Source organism: Lolium perenne, chromosome 5, assembly GCF_019359855.2.
Source record: "Lolium perenne isolate Kyuss_39 chromosome 5, Kyuss_2.0, whole genome shotgun sequence".
Lineage (NCBI taxonomy): Eukaryota > Viridiplantae > Streptophyta > Magnoliopsida > Poales > Poaceae > Lolium > Lolium perenne.
Genome location: NC_067248.2, coordinates 8,572,589 through 8,589,186, shown reverse-complemented (window position 1 = coordinate 8,589,186; position 16,598 = coordinate 8,572,589). Strand labels below are relative to the sequence as shown.

General features: G+C 49.3%; 1 protein-coding gene and 1 long non-coding RNA gene across 2 annotated transcripts; one reads left to right on the top strand and one right to left on the bottom strand.

Annotated features, from left to right (window-relative positions):
* Positions 1-8,030: 8,030 nt before the first annotated feature.
* LOC127299028 (uncharacterized) lies at positions 8,031-8,527 on the top strand. The gene is made up of 2 exons (XR_007850283.2): positions 8,031-8,204; positions 8,287-8,527. It is a non-coding gene; the product is annotated as an uncharacterized lncRNA (long non-coding RNA).
* A 2,806-nt stretch (positions 8,528-11,333) lies between these two features.
* On the bottom strand, positions 11,334-15,582 carry LOC127299029 (probable ubiquitin-conjugating enzyme E2 18). Its single transcript, XM_051328890.2, has 6 exons — positions 15,471-15,582; positions 15,254-15,357; positions 14,962-15,064; positions 14,786-14,849; positions 11,825-11,913; positions 11,334-11,734 (listed from the first exon to the last, which is right to left on the bottom strand). Exons 1-6 carry the CDS (start codon positions 15,498-15,500, stop codon positions 11,639-11,641), a joined length of 486 nt encoding a protein of 161 aa, XP_051184850.1. The 5' UTR covers positions 15,501-15,582; the 3' UTR covers positions 11,334-11,638.
* Positions 15,583-16,598: the final 1,016 nt, after the last annotated feature.

The following is a 16,598-nucleotide window of genomic DNA, read 5'->3' as shown; positions in this document are numbered from 1 at the left end:
TAGGTTTCAGATACGTTGATAAGGACGAAACTATGGTTAGTCATAGCACGTGTGACTTGGTTTCAAACAGAAAGTTGGTGCAGAAATTACTGTATAAAAATTGGTGAATCTTGCTTAGAAGGAAACCCTCTAGGTTGTGATAGTCTTAGCAAGCAAATGAAACAAGACATGAGACCAATATTCACGAACAGATCTTGCCCAACTACTCATCAAGATTGCGATGGTCATCGCCAGTTAGTAGTATTTTCAAGAATCTTATTTATTTGCTTATTAAATCTGTTAGCCAACGCAAGAAACTGGGGTTGTTACTTTGAAGACCTATTTTCTGTTCCTGCTTCTGTACATGACTTTATTTCAAAATTCTGCAAATTAGCAGCTGTACTTCAAAGTCTTGATAAATTTATATGCTCAATGAGATTAACCATGAAAAATAAGGTTTGGAATACAAATACATATAGTAATAATTATATTGCAGGATATCATAGAAACTATTGGGTGGCAAGTTATGAATTTACTGGTTTCTAGATATTATTTATCCTCGACACTATCGGAAAAATATGGCTTTATGCATACCATATAAAAGCAGCCAAGGCTCAGTAAAAAATAAATTTTAATTCACCATCTGTTATTAAATGTAAGGCAAAACACAACATCCCATTTCGGACGTCGCCCCAATGGAGCTCTCCCGCACCCACCCGCTCCCCCACCTAGCCTAGCCTAGTCGCCGCCGCCCCCAGCCCGCCGTCGACGCCCCTCCGGCCGCTCCTCCGCGCCATGACGGCCTCCGACGCCCGCTCCGACTCCGGCGTCAGCCGCTGGCTTGGATCTGACGGCTACTCCGGCTCCTCCTCGCGCTCCTACCGCGAAGTCTTGAGCTGCGCCTCGACCTCTCCGCGCCGCCCAACCCCCTCTCCCACGCCACCGCCGCCGCCGCCGGCGTCCTCCCCTGCTCCGCGCGTGCCTGCCCAGGCCCGCCTCGGGCCTCGCTCGGTGGTTCTCCGCGTCGAGAACGGGGTCCAGGTGGATGCGGATGGCTTCCAGCGCCCTCGCCGCCGGCATCGACAGCGCCGCCCGCGCCGCGCCACTGCGCAGCCCCGGGTCGCGCGCCCTCGGAGCCCCACGCCTGAGGAAGAAGATGGCCTCTGCTTCCGCTGCCTCTCGCCGCACCACCGGGTCAGAAGCTGCACCAACGACGTCAGATGCCGCCTGTGCTTCATCTCCGGGCACGCGTCCAAGAACTGCGAGACCAACCGCTCCGACGCCGACCGCGCCCCCGCTCGCGTGCTCGTGCGCGCCGCTGCTGCTGCTCCACCTAGCACGGCCGCACGCAGGCCGGCGACGCCGCCCCCACCTCCCGCTCTCCCCGCTCTGCCCACGGCAGCGACTAGACCCGCCGTCGATTCTCCGGATCCGGTGTGTGTCATAGTCTCGCGCTCCGTCGAGATGGAGCAGGCGGAGGACACCCTGCGCCGCGCCATGGTCGCCAGCATCACCGGCACGCGGCCCGCAGTTTCCGCCGACGCCGTCGCCACCGCTCTGTACGAGCAGTTTGAGCTCCGCCCTGGCGACTTCTCCGTTCACCTCCACCATCCTGAGGACTTCCTCCTCATCTTCCGCTCAATCGAGCTAAAGGAGAGGCTTTCCGGCGACCACTACCTGGGCGGAGCCAGATTCGGCTTCACGCTCTCTCTACGGCCATGGTGCAAACTTGCTCATGCGGGCTCGGGTTCGTTTGCGTTCAATGTTCAGCTGGAGCTTCGCGGCATCCCGCCGCAGGCATGGAACCTCTCCACCGCGGAGCACCTCCTGGACTCCAGCTGTTGGATTGAGCGTCTCCACCCTGCCACCCGCTCCCGGACGGACATGGCCGTCTTTCGGCTGGACGCACGCACCAACGACCCACGCGCCATTCGCCCTCGCGCCATCCTGGAAGTCGTCGAGGTCTCCTCCGCCCGCATCCCATCCCAGGCTCCGGTCATCACGCGCCTGACCTACCCCGTGTCCATCGAGCTGGTGCACGTCGAGAGCGCCGGCGACCTTCCGCCCGCGCCACATGGCGGCCCCGCTCGACAAGAAGGAGGCCACGATGGCCATGGCAGCGACGGCGGCAACCACGGCAGAAACCCCACCCGCCGCCGAGGCCGCAAGCGCCGCCGCCCCAACCACTCCCCTCCAGCCAGAAGGGCTGACGGCATGGCGCTCGACGCGCTCGACTGGCCCATCACCGGTCGCTGCACCCGTGCGGATGGCCTGGCCGTCGACGGCACCTGGAGCTCCGCCGCCGCACGCCGGCGTCGCGCACCGCCGCGCCCGGCCAGTGCCGTGGTCGAGAGGACGGTGGCGCCGTGGCCCCACCTGCATGGGCCCTCGCTTCCTCATCGGGGAGCCAAAAGAGGAAGCCAATCCTGGCGTCGCAAAAGCGTCCAAGGCTGCAGCTCGGGCCCCACCACGACCCCTCCCCCGACAGGACCTGGTCAAGAGCCGCGTGGCTCTGCCCCAGTGGCCAACTCCCCATCGGATCCCGCCCCTGGGCCCACTGGAAGCAATCCCGAGCTGGCGCCCGCTCTTGCTGACCACGGTCTCCCTGTGCAAAGCGTCCTGGACCTGGCCAACTCTTCGTCGCCTTCCGCTGCGCACGACCTGGCCGCCACAGAGCCTGCCGCCCCAGTCCAAGCTCCGCTTCTGGAATCCACAGAGCAAAGCGACTTTGCAGAGAGCGAGGTCCCCGATTCGCTGCCAGCCAGCCCTTGTGGGGCGCCCGAGGAGGATCTCCTGTCGGGGCAAGCCGCTTCCCCGCCATCTCCAACGGCCGTCGCGGGTCCCACCCAGGAGACGCTTCTGGAGGATGCCACCAGGCTCGACAGTGGAATTCAATCCCCACTCTCCCTCCAACCCACCTGGGCCTCCGAAGTGCCCCCTACCGGCCCAGGGCCCAACATCGTGGACGCCACCATTCTGGCCCAACCTGGGGCTGCCCAACCCACGCCGACGCTGACCGCTTCGCCTACCGCCTCCACCTTCCGCTCCCCTGGCCGGTTCGCTTCGCCGCCGATCACGCTCCGCTGCAGGGCGCGCGTCGCTGCCTCTCAGGAAGCCCCGCTCCGCACTCTCGGTGACTTCCTCAAAGCCGCCACCAAGAGCATCAGCGCCTCTCTGCCCTGCCCAGGTCGCCGCCCCCGCCGTCACGCCCTCAACTTCTCGCCACGCCGCAGCCGTCCTGCCAGGCAAGCACCCCTCACCGCAGCACCACCAACTGCCGAGCGGCGGGCGCGCGTCCAGATCCTGCGCACCCTCGAGATCATCGGCGTCGACCAGACGATCACCGCCGCCGAGATGCGTGCCTCCGACAACATCTTCGCCGCACCCCTCTCCCGCCCGGTGCTTGCTGCCATTGCCGCGCTCGTCGATCGCCAGCTCCCCGCGGACAGCATCATGCCGCGCCAAGTCGATGTCGTTGCCAATGCTTAGCAACCTCAAGTTTCTCATTTGGAACGTGCGAGGCCTTAACGCACGTGCACGCCGCACCGCCATCCGATCGCTTGTGCTCTCCTCGGGAGCATCTGTAGTTTGTCTCCAGGAAACTAAAATGGAATTGATTCTATCCTACATCGTGTTGGAGGCTTTGGGTGCTGAGTTCGATGACTATGTATACCTTCCCGCTGCGGGTACGCGCGGCGGCATCCTCCTAGTGTGGAAGAACAGGGAGGTGTCCATCACCGACCCACTGTGCACCACTAATGCGCTCACGGCAAAAGTCTCCTCGCCCGCCTCCCCCTCTTGGTGGATCAGCGTTGTTTACGGACCACAAGACGACGATGACAAGGTTGCTTTCCTGGAAGAGCTCCGCACCGTGCGTGCGGACTGCCCCGGCCCCTGGATGATTTGCGGCGACTTCAACCTCATCTACCGAGACGAGGACAAAAACAACAACAATGTCAACCGGCGCCTAATGGGCAAGTTCCATCGCTGCATCAACGATCTGGCGCTCAAAGAGATATACCTCAACGGCCGACGATACACATGGTCCAATGGCCAGGATCCTCCCACGCTCGTGCTGCTCGATCGCGTGCTCTGCACCTCGGATTGGGAGGACCTTGTCGGCGAATGTCACCTGCACTGCCTGGCTTCCGTGACCTCCGACCACATCCCCTTGATGTTGGACTGCACGCCTTCGCCCGCCAGTCACCGGCGCTTCCGGTTCGAGGAATTCTGGCTGCGCATGGACGGCTTCCATGACGCCGTAAACGAGGCCTGGCACTCCATTCACGATGCCGATCCCTTCCGCCGCATCTGGCTGCGTCTGCAAGCTACCGCTAGAAAACTCACCAGCTGGAGCTCCCGCATGGTGGGCAGCGTTCGGGACAAGATGGCCATCTGCCGTGAGCTCATCCTGAGGTTCGACAAAGCACGTGAGGACCGCCAGCTCTCCTCCGAGGAGACATGGCTACACAAGAACCTGAAAGTCTCCTACCTTGGCCTCGCCTCGCTCGAGCGCACGATCGCCAGGAAGCGTTCTCGACTCACCTCCCTCCAGGACGGCGACGCCAATACGGCGTTCTTCCACCTACAGTGTTCCTACCGCCGCCAGAAGAACAAGGTGCGTAGCATCAGCTCTGACGGTCGCTTCCTGACCAACCACGCGGACATGGCCGAAGCCGCCTTCGCGCACTTTGATGCCCTTCTCGGCACCGACGCGCCACGCGACATCACCCTCGAGCTGCAGCACCTGATCACTCCCTCTGAGGCCCTCTCCGACCTCGACGCCCCTTTCGAAGAGGAGGAGATTTGGAACGCCATCAAGCGCTTGCCAGCGAGGAAGGCTCCCGGCCCAGACGGCTTCACCGCCGAGTTCCTCCGAGCTTCCTGGAGCACTGTGAAGGGCGATTTCGTCGAGGCTTTTGCTCAGCTCCACGCTCTGCGTGGTCGAGGCTTTCATAGGCTGAACCAGGCGCTGCTCACCCTGCTCCCCAAGAAGCCCAATGCCACCACCCTTGGAGACTACATGCCCATCAGCTTGATTCATCTCGTGGCCAAACTCTTCACCAAGATGCTATCGCTGCGCCTTGCTCCCAAGCTGGACGACCTGGTGAGCAAGAACCAAAACGCCTTCATCCCCGGGCGCAGCCTGCACGACAACTTCGTCCTCGCTCGACAATCTGCTCGGCTGCTCCACCAACTCAAGGAACCCAGGGTGCTCCTGAAGCTCGACCTAGCTCGCGCCTTCGACTCCATCTCCTGGCCTTTCCTCTTCGAGGTCCTTCGTCGCTATGGCTTCGGCGACAAGTTCTTGGATTGGCTCGCCATTTTGCTCAGCTCGGCTAGCACTCGGGTGTTGATCAACGGAGAACCAGGCCCTCCCATCTGGCATCGACGCGGGCTACGTCAGGGGGACCCACTGTCCCCGCAGCTCTTCGTGCTCGCGGTGGATGTGCTAGGCCGCCTGATCAACCACGCTGCGGCGCTTGGCGTCCTACAACGGCTTCACCCTCATCGTCACGTCCCCGTCATGTCCCTCTACGCCGACGACATGGTGCTCTTTTGCCACCCATCCCACGACGACACTGCCGCCGTCCGCGAGCTCCTACATATCTTTGGATTGGCGTCAGGCCTACGCGTCAACTACAGCAAAAGCTCGGCGGCCCTCATCAACTGCACGGACGACGACGTGGCGGCGGTATCTGTGGGCCTGGGCTGCCCCGTTGTCGAGATGCCCATCACATATCTGGGCATTCCCCTAACCATCCGGCGCCCCGCCAGAGCCCAGATGCAGCCCACGATCGACCGCGTCGCGGCGAAGCTACCCACCTGGAAAGCACACCTGATGGATAAGGCTGGGCGCCTCAAGCTGGTCAAGTCCGTGCTCAGCGCGATCCCCATTCACCAGCTCCTCGTCCACGCCCCAGACAAGCAAACGCTGCACCTCATTGAGAAGATCGAGCGCGGCTTCCTCTGGGCTGGCCGCAAGGAAGCGCATGGTGGCAACTGCCACGTGAACTGGGGAACAGTCTGTCGCCCCATCGATCGCGGCGGCCTCGGCGTCCTAAACCTGGACAAAGCCGGCATCGCCCTGCGCCTGCGCTGGCTTTGGCTCAGCCGCACGGACCCATCCAGGGCCTGGCAGGGCCTCGACCTGCAGTTCTCCCCCATGGAACGCGCGCTGTTCTTTGCCTCGACGACTATGGTCCTCGGCGACGGACGCACGGCATTGTTTTGGGAAGACCGCTGGCTCGACGGGCGATCCATCAGCGAGATTGCGCCCCTCTTATATGCGTGCATCCCCAAGCGCAGACGGCGCATCAGAATGGTCGCCGACGGCCTGCTCAACCACTCCTGGGCGCGCGACATCCACGGCACCATTGGGATCCCGGAGATCGGCGAGTACTTGCTGCTTTGGCGCCGGCTCGAAAGCGTGCAGCTGACAGACCAGGCCGATGCCATGACCTGGAAGTGGAACGACAGCGGAGTCTACTCCGCCAAATCCTGCTATAACGCCATGTTCCTAGGCTCAACTAGCTGCAGCACCTGGAGATTGACCTGGCGCACTTGGGCACCGCAAAGCGTCAAGTTCTTCACATGGCTCGCCAACCTGGACCGCTGCTGGATGGCCGCACGCCTACAACACCGGGGTCTCCAACACCACCCCCGCTGCTTGCTCTGCGACCAGGAGATGGAAACCATGCATCACCTCTTGACAGGCTGCTGCTTCTCCCAGCAGGTTTGGTTCGAGGTCCTTGCCTGGCTGCGTGCCACCTGCAACCCTCCTGAACGCGACGACTCGATCCACTCCTGGTGGCACAAGGCACGGCAAAGCTCCCCAGCTCCTACCCATAAGGGCCTGGCATCCATCACCTTGCTCGTCCCCTGGATGCTCTGGAAGCACCGCAATGACTGCGTGTTCAATGGAGCCCGACCCTCCGTCAGCACCGTCGTCAACAACATCAAGGAGGAAGCCGCTCTTTGGGCAAGGGCAGGAGCCCAGGGGCTACGCGTGATCCTACCCCAGACCTGGGATGTACACTAGCCCTCCCCTGTTTTGTTTTCCTTTCACCCCTTAGGGGGCTTGTAACCGCAAACCTTCTCTCTATTCAATGAAATGAAACGCAAAGGCTTTTTGCGTTTTCTCGAAAAAATTAAATGTAAGGCGTAGTTTGATCTTGAGCTTTTAGGGACAATTAATGTTCTGATAGCATAATGTTATATTACTAAAAAAAATTGCCGTTCATATTCAAATTTCAGAAGCAATTCTTAATTGTGAAATGATACTTGGTACAGTTGGTTACCACTATCATCTGTTTTCCATTACTTACTGTAGTCTTTACCAAGTAAGAAAGAATAAACTAGCTGCAATGATATATTCCTCTGTTCTTTCTACTGTTTCCCCAAATGATTTCTTAACGTTGAGAATTAATACAACAGGTAACAGGTACCATGATATGTATGCCACTCAGGTGTGCTGGACTGCTGGCTGATGGTCCAAAAGCAAGAGTTTATTTTCTGAACCCGCAAGGTCAAAAGGACCAGCAACATGTGAGAGTGTTTCTGTATTACTATGCGTGATTGCAATAATGTTCTGTAGTAGCAAACAAAGACTTATAAATTTGATGCTTTTTTAGAAAACTATAAGATTGATGTTAGCAACATGTTGTGGAGAGTAGTTTCACATGATATGTATGCCACTCAGGTGTAAAGCTGTAAACGTTGGTCAGCTCTAAGTCTTCTGAGGGCATGAGGTTATCTGCCACTGCCCTGTGTCTGCGTCCTTGGCTGCAGGCCCTGCGACTATTTTGCTGCTCGACGGTGGGCTTGTTCGACCCAGTGATATTCTCGAAGAACGCGCACAGAGCTAAAGAGAGCACCTTGGAGGCCCAACCACATCGTTTACCTTACAACGGAGCAACCCTCCTGGCCTCATCTTGCTCCATGCGGGATTTGGATGGGCCGTGGCCGTGAAGGGGTTGCTCAGGCAGACAGCCAACGGTCGTCGAAGCGCCGTGGGAGGAACTCGAGGCAGGGGTCGTGGAGTTAGCCACAGGGATGGACGGCGCTGCGGCAGCTCTGAGGAGCATTGACTGGGTGAAAAAGATACGGGCCAACAGAGGAGGCACATATCTTCGACAGAGTGCGCAAGGAAAAGAGAATAGGGCGTCGCTACTGCATGTGAGTTGCTGCGCTGCTGGGAAGAGAAGGATGGGTAGCAATGAGAGGTACTTCATCGTTGTCACTGGGCAGATAAGTTTCTCTCCCAATTTTCCCATTGTCGCTACTGATTTGGGCACCGATGGCTAGGACTGTGTCATTCCATATTGAGGAAGGCTTCATCGATGCCGCTGGGCAGATAAGTTTCTCTCGCAATTTTCCCATTGTCGCTACTGATTTGGGCACCGATGGCTAGAACTGTCTCATTGCTCATTGAGGAAGGCTGCATATCAATATCCAAAAGCTAAGCTTGATTAGTCTTCATGTTTGTTTGATACAGCTTTTCTGAGCAGTACCAGAAACTATGCATCAAATACATGTAAATTATTTCTTTCCTCTGGCTCATGTTGTAAATTGGCTCAAACGCATCAACTCTTGCATTTGCCCTGGCTGCCTTATATTATGGATCTGTCTGGCAGCTATTCCATCGGATGTAGTTTGCCACTTCAGTAGTAAATGCAAAATTATGCATTAAAACTGGTAGATATTTGTCACTTGTGTTATATATTATGTAAATGCACGCTAAAAATATATTTTCTTTCTGAGTAAACACATTTTTTAATGTTCTGCTTGGATTCAGCCGAATATGAAGCTTTCCCATTACATGTGGATTGATCATTATACTACTACAAATCTCTTTATATGTGGCCTGGTATTGAATTAAACTATTATCAGCAGTTGGGTACATTAAAATATTGTACAACCGAAGGTGTAACTGATAATCATTGCATCAAATTTCTGGCGTACGACAACATATATCACTTTGAATTAAGGGTCTACTTAGAGGGCAAAGAAAGTTAAATGTGTTATGATGGTAGTGCAACCGAACAAAGATGCAAGTTATGTCAGGAAATGTCCAAACAAATTGTAGGCAGGGCGGCGAAGCGCGCTTGGCATCTAGTATTAATGAAAGGGCTGAGAATTTCATCTATTTTGTAAAGTAACTTCTGAGAAGATCAATGCGAATCCCAATGTTCTGAGAGACAAAAGGTTAAGTGTCTCCTTTTAAGCATAGGTTAGATAAATTAACCTAGGAGAGTCAGACGATTACTGATTTGCTGATTTCAAGGAGAGCCAACAGTAACGAAAAGTTAGAGTGAAACCAAATTCAGCTGCATTGAATTTCAGACTTCAGAGTATTGAATTTCTAATGTGCAGCAGCTCTGGACGTGTAGTGCCATTTCAGTAAAAGAAACAGTAACTCCAAATCATCTGAGTAGTTATCATACAAATCTAGTGGCCAGCTGACCATTCTGATTCAGTCAATGAACACAAATTTCAGCGGAACTCTATTTCACTGACAACTGCATTTCAGACTGTAACACATCCGCTCAATCCACAAACTAATCACCAATTCAAGCAGCTGCATGTGAACGGTGCTGCTAGAATGCCACCCCAGAAGGCCAGAACTACAAAAATGCTGCTAGCGTTGTTTGACATTGCAGCTTTAGCATCGCAACGTACAGTCGTACACGGCAACAAGAAACTTGAGACAACTGGCCATAGGTACCCGAAATAGCTGAAGCAAACAACCGGGCCATGGCTTTGCTGCATCTCATAATGATCAGACAGTGCTGCCATGAGGTTCATGACCAGGTTCCTTACGTCTCACCTGCCAGTGAACTGATACCCTAGTTCAAGGCCATTACATCTCTCAATGTCTCGAGCAGGTAAACATTAGGCAGGTTTTGCTGATTAATACCAGAATAAAAATCTGAAAAACATGCTTTACTTCAGTATAGGATGTCTAATAGAAACGATCTTACAGAGTACTACAGTATAGATAGGAATGAAGAGAAAAATGAATAATTTGATGCAGAGCAAACTCAAAGATCTTACTTCCGCCAATCCAAATTACTTGTCGCGGATTCAATGAACCTAGACAGGTTTTAGGCAACATTTTGCCTAAATCCACGACAAGTAATTTTGGTTGGAGGGGGTAGCAAGTTTACGGAACGGAACAGGCATCAGGTCAGGTGCATGTATATTTTGAAGTGTTCTTTATAAAACAAATACAAGACTCGGATCACTCCACAAAAAAAGATATAACTATGCAGGTTGCTAATGACCATGACGATGAAATGCTAGAATTGTATATATAATTGATCCATGGTATCAATTATATAATTTGGTGTAAACTGACCAGATTTTTTAAGAAATTAGCATGGCTTTATCAGCGAATGAAATCAACTTAACATGTAGCTGATAGGATAGTAGAGAAATAATAATCGATAAATCAAGTAGCAATTGTTCCCAAGTTGCACAGTTCATTCCGAAACATTGTCAAAAAAACATTTTGATCAAAAAGTGCTGAAAACTTTAACCTTTTTACGCCTTACAGATGTAAGTACACTGAAAAATCAGCAAACTTCACACGCTATCATTTGTAAGATCAAAAGAAGTTAGGATAAATGTAAGGCAACAAATTCCAGTTATGAGTAAAGGAACACTTCTATAAACCAAAAATGCATTATTCACTGAAACTAGCAGAAACAAGGTTGCAAGCATTCTGTCATGAATTGCAGAGAAATAAATTTGAGACAAAAGGCATGAAGGACAACCTTTTTCACTAAAGCAAGTTATATGATACATAAATGTAGTAACTGCTGGCGTCAGCAGCTTACAATACAGGACCAAACAGCAAAGAAATGACAACAACCAAATACACACAAAAGATTTAAACTAGCATTAAAGCGCTATAGAACAGACAATTAACAACTGATGAACCCCTTGAAAACAGCAAGTTCAGATTTGAAGCTTGAGCCTAGATACTACCTCCTCAGCCCAGTATAATCCTGAGTAGGTAACAAAACATTCCATCACTAAATGAAGATACTTTCTTGGAGCAGCATCAGAAGTCTGCAAGCTGGGACAACATTTGGCCAGAAACAAAAGTAGCGACACTACCTACCTCCTCAGCAATTTATGCAATCAACCAGTAATTCCAGTAGCTCGTTTTGAAATTTCATTTGATTACATCTACATATACACGCTACTCGTAATTTGTGTCTAAATTATCATTGATTTGACCAACAAAATATACATTACATGTCATTAGAAGTATTATATCAATGGATCCATATATGTGGAAGAAGTCTATAAGAATATATATCAGGAGTAACAAACCGGACAGGGCATCAGCAAGCAGACTGATAACTTTGACTTCAGCAAAATCCATAAGTATAGACAGATATAGCACCAACAACTTAGCAAATCAAAGATAAAATCTGCACTTCTCCTATGCCTGTATCATCAGCGCATCAACTGGTTATAGTCAATGCTTATTCTATATATCTCATTTGATAGCGATGTGACAATATTCATGTTGACACATATACTGATTTTGCAGTACGATAAGAGGGGCGCTTAGAATTTAAGCCTAAATCATCTCATCTCCCCTTGGAAGAGATCTCACAATAAGGAACAGCCTGTCGATGACCCCTTATACTTTGTCATCATGGAACCACCATCTGGTTTCTTTCGGGGACCTTCCATTGCGACAGTTCCTAACATAGCGGTCATTGTCTTCTGGGCGTTGCTGTTGACCAAATACAACGTAGTTAGTATGAGTACAAGTAATGAGCATCATGTTTGACATGCAAAGGGAACTGGGTGGGTGTTATATAACCTTTGATGGCGAGCTAGACAGCATGGACAATATGCTGATACAGACTGAACTTACAGTCATGGCAGGCGACCACGAGTCATACAGTATATCTGCGCATAAAAGAACCAGCCCTTTTATGTTATAGATCATGCAAAAGAAACTCTGGCCCTACTAACATTTTTACATTTGGTCACAGAATATTCATATGCAATACTAATGAAAGGCCCGAGAAGTAACTTCTAATAAGGTTACAAAGAATCCAAATGTTGAAAGATGAAAGAAAAGGTTAAGTTGCTCCTTTTAGGTATAGAAGTAGGATAATTTAACCTAGGTGAGTCAGACGATTACTAGTTTTCTGATTTCAAGGAGGTCCAACAATGATGGATAATCAAGACTGGGAGCATGTTTCAGCCGCATTGAATTTCAGATTCAGTGTCTTTGGTTAACTAAACCAACATACATGGTATTATTAGAATTACCAGTATACGGTCTTCATAACTGTTCAGCTACCTATTCACTTTGTATTTGGTGACAAAACAGCCAAATAGCATCAGATGGATTATCTGGGGTCTATAGCCAACTATACATGGGATAATTTAAAACCTCGCAAAAAAAGTTTCAATGGTTGTCTCCTCAATTTGGACAGAAAGATTGGGGTATTTCATAAATACAAGCAAATGGTTACAAGGAACACACACAATTGCAGATCAATAAATCAAGAAACATGACTCATTGCCTTTGAAGTCCTAGATTCAGTATTGGTAGTGGTCTATAGCCAACTATACATCGGAAACTCAATTCGGCTCCCGGGTGCATATGCTCCCTCTACCAAAAAAATCATATTTCGAAGTGTCAAAAAATTTGGATAAAAAATTATACATGTACATCTCCATAATATATGTGCATTTGCCAAGTTTCACGAAAAAACAATATTTTTGTGGTCTACGTAAAAAAGAGCAAGTTTATCTTGTGAAAAGCATTATTTTAGCACTAAATTTTGTCTTTTTACACACGTCACATGATAAGTCGATTTTTTATGAAACGACTTTGTGAGCGCGTAGCACGTGAAGATGTATGTGTGAATTTTTTGTTCCAAATTTTTTAAAAATTCAAAATATGTGTAAGATGCATTTCAAAATATAGGGAACATATGCTCCCATGTTCCAAAACACCACTCTCACTATACATGGGATAATTTAAAACCTCCTAAAAAAAGTTTCAATGGTTGTCTCATCAATTTGGACAGAAAGATTGGTGTATTTCACAAATACGAGCAAATGTTTACAAGGAACACACAAAATTGCAGATCAATAAATCAAGAAACGTGACTCATTGCCTTTGAAGTCCGAGATTCAGTATTGGTAGTGGTTACATTACTTGAATGTATGTCCCTTTTATCCATGTTGCAAGGTTCAAACTGTAGGCACTCTTTTCAATGCAATGAAACACAAAATTATTGCGTTTTCTCAAAAAAAAACGTAAATCTCTTCAACTCACATCCATCACCAAGTTCAAATGTTACCGAATTACGATGACTCTGTTTGTTTGCTTAGCAAGCAGCCACAATGAACCAAGGGAAGGTGCTTGCTTGATTCACATAGGTGTATTTTTATAATTCAGACCTTAGGTAAGGGCCACCCTATCCAACTTTCAAGCATTAGGATACGTTTAAGGCGCGGATGATTATCATAAGATATTCCCACCATATCATAAGATTCGCGTTCTTGAAAATCGGCACTGCTCCAAATCCAGAAGACAGACGGAATTCTAGGATTATCCTTTTGGGCAAAGACTTTTATGCAGACTTCTTCTGGATTATCTATGCCATACTGTAGATCAGAGGGGTGGCCTTAGGAGTTCTCTGGAGAGGACTAGATATGTTCAAATAAAAAAAATAGGACTAGCTCCAATTAGCAAGCTGATAATCCTAACAAGAGGAAAAAAACAAAGGAAAGAGCATATTTTAGCTTAATTAATTGCGATGGTCAATGGTGGGGTGCCTCCCTCAATTTCTTCATCACAAACTACTTGTCACCCACTAGCTGGGGTACCTTTACTAGAATGATGACAGGATAGGGAGATACAAAGTGGAACTACTTCGAATATTAATCAAAATTACAGTGGCAACATGCCGATGTTACCACACTGGGTTGTGCAACATGTAGACTGGAATGAACAGAATGGATGAACAATTTCTTTGATGATTGCGATTATAAGCAAGAGAAGAAAAAGGTGTGTTGGAGATACCATAGCACTGATATGGAAAGTGACTAGTCCTTCTACTTGTGGTTGCGAATGGCCAATTTTATTATAAGATTTAGTGGTTTGAGCTCGATGTACTTACAAAACCAGATGGTAAATGTCACATTTAACAATGGGCAAACTGCATGTCAAGTTAGCTATGTCCTGCTTAAAGATGAAGAAGTTCATCAGAAGCCGTTCAAATATGTAGTTTCGAAGACAGCGTATCTACTTTGAGTGGTTATGCTTTGTAGATGCACACAGCATATGTGCAAATATCTTGTCAGATCGCCACATGGGAGGTGCATTTCACGGGGTCTCTTTTCAAATTGAGGGCCAGAACAGCAATGGTTGAATAGCTTGGGAGTAATTCAGCAGAGCATGAGACATAGAAACCCCAATAATTAACAATTATCGAAACATAACAAGAATTTTCGCAATCACAAAAAAAATACATTTAAGATTTAACAAGGCCAAACACTTGGTAATCCCATCTAGTGGTAGAACAGAAAAGGTGAAATAAAGCCACCACAACTGCGCAGCTACTCTAGAAACCGCAAAAGCCCACTTGACCAAGGTGGCGTGACGAATGGAATCTTAGCACCTAACCGACAGCTAAACGTTGGATCAGGTTAGGCAAAGAACATAGCTATTATCATTCAATTAAAATCAAAAGCACCAACATGGAGGCATAAAAAAAATCTTCCCCCATTAGAGGAGAGGCATAGTGGACAACTTTACCTAAGCATATGTGCCCGTTGCTGTAAATGTGCGGGTGCATCGGCGCCGGGTTGAGGAAGATGACCTGGAACAAAACACGACCATGATTACGTTAGAGTTGTGGATCAATATTAGTTGTGAAGAAAAGACACCTGAGGCGCGATATTAGTTCTGAAGAAAGAGGATGAAAAAATCACCTGGGGCGCTTCCATGGGGTAATGCTCGGGGAAGTCCACCTGCAGCTGGTACGTCTCGCCGGCGTAGAGCGTGCCCGCCGCTCCGCCCACCTCGATCACCCACCTGCTCATCGAAATTCCTTCTGTTAGCCCAGAACTCTAAATTCAGGAACCCCAGCCCCCACGGAGATTTTATGATCCAAAATCAACAGCGCGCGGGAAGTGGTAAAAACAGAGGAATCGCAATTCATCCACACGAATCGGTCGCGCGCGGGGGTGGATTGCGCAGGGGAGCGGCGCGCGCGCGGCTCACCTCTGGAGGTTATCGGAGACCCTGTAGCTGAAGCCGGCGGGCGGGCCGACCTGCCACTCGGCGAGCTCCTTCTGCAGCCGGCCGGAGGCGATCTTGCTCAGCGCCTGCCCACGCCAAGCAAAGAACAGAATTTTCAGCCCAAATCGCACACGGGAACATCCAATCCGCCGCCTGTTTCCAGATGGATTGGAGGAGAAGGAGAGTTAGGGTTTGATACCTTCCGGGATGGAGTCGAGGAGCTCGTCATGGTGCGTCCGTCCGGGCTGCAGGGGAAGGGGGGAGAAGGAGACAGAGGAGAGGTCGGCTCCTAGGGAGGTCTTTTTATTTCTACTATATATCTTTTCGGTTCCTTTTTTCCTTTTAAGTACTCCATCCGATTTGTATTATTTTATCAGTAACTAGTAGAGATTTGTCTGATACTAAAATATATATCTAGATACATTTTTTATTATGGACAATTAATATGAATAGGACGGAGTACCTATTTTTCTTCCAACCTGAATAAAATACTACTCCGTATCTCTAAATACCTTTTAAAATTAAAAAAGTGTTACCGTATTTAAAAAAATGACTATCAAGATGATCTCACAACCTAAGTGATAGAGAACATCATGCAAAAGTACCTAATTTCCCTTTTAACTTGAAACGTATCATGTACAAGATGAAAATACTATCGAGATAGCCTTAGCTTCTAAGGGATAGAGTATTGTGCAAAAGATCATTTTTTACGTAGGTAGAGAAGTATGCAAGATAAATAGCATGTGAACAAACATCTTATGTGGCACCACGAAGAACAAATCATCATGACACAACTTGATTTTTAGGACTGAGCTCAGCCTAATTTGCCGTGGTTCCGGATCTATGGAGACCACCTGTTTTGCATATGTTCGTTGTGCATTTTTCTTTAAAGATTTTTATAGGTTGTGAGCACGGGTACCATTATAATCATGCATGGGTAACTATCACAAGGACTTACACCAATCAGTGATCAAGTAAAGTGTAGACAGGGCCAGATCCCAATACGGCCAATGGGGTGCATACTTCATAGGATACAAGAAAATTTAGTTTTCTTTTTATCTATACTAGTATTATATTGGAGTCTGTACATTTTAAAAAATCTGATATCGAATATTATGAGCATCCAGACTATCTCATTATAATAAACAGCTCCAGATTGATATCTAGCTATCCGTGAGATTTAGTCGATCACTTTTCATACTGTAATCAACATTAGGAGCATTAAAACCGGCGTTCTAGATAAGGAAAGCAAATAGGAAATTTAATCACGGGATCAGGCTGGAATAAGCGATCACAAAATCGACAGAATTAATTAAGAGACGCCAAT

Bases quoted from the DNA above. Each gene is read 5' to 3' on its own strand.
- LOC127299029 (XM_051328890.2), bottom strand. From the start codon at position 15,500: ATGACGAGCTCCTCGACTCCATCCCGGAAG. The intron at 15,358-15,470 runs GTATCAAACCCT...TGGCGTGGGCAG, and splicing joins CCTCGACTCCATCCCGGAAG to GCGCTGAGCAAGATCGCCTC. The intron at 15,065-15,253 runs GTGAGCCGCGCG...TTCGATGAGCAG, and splicing joins GTCTCCGATAACCTCCAGAG to GTGGGTGATCGAGGTGGGCG.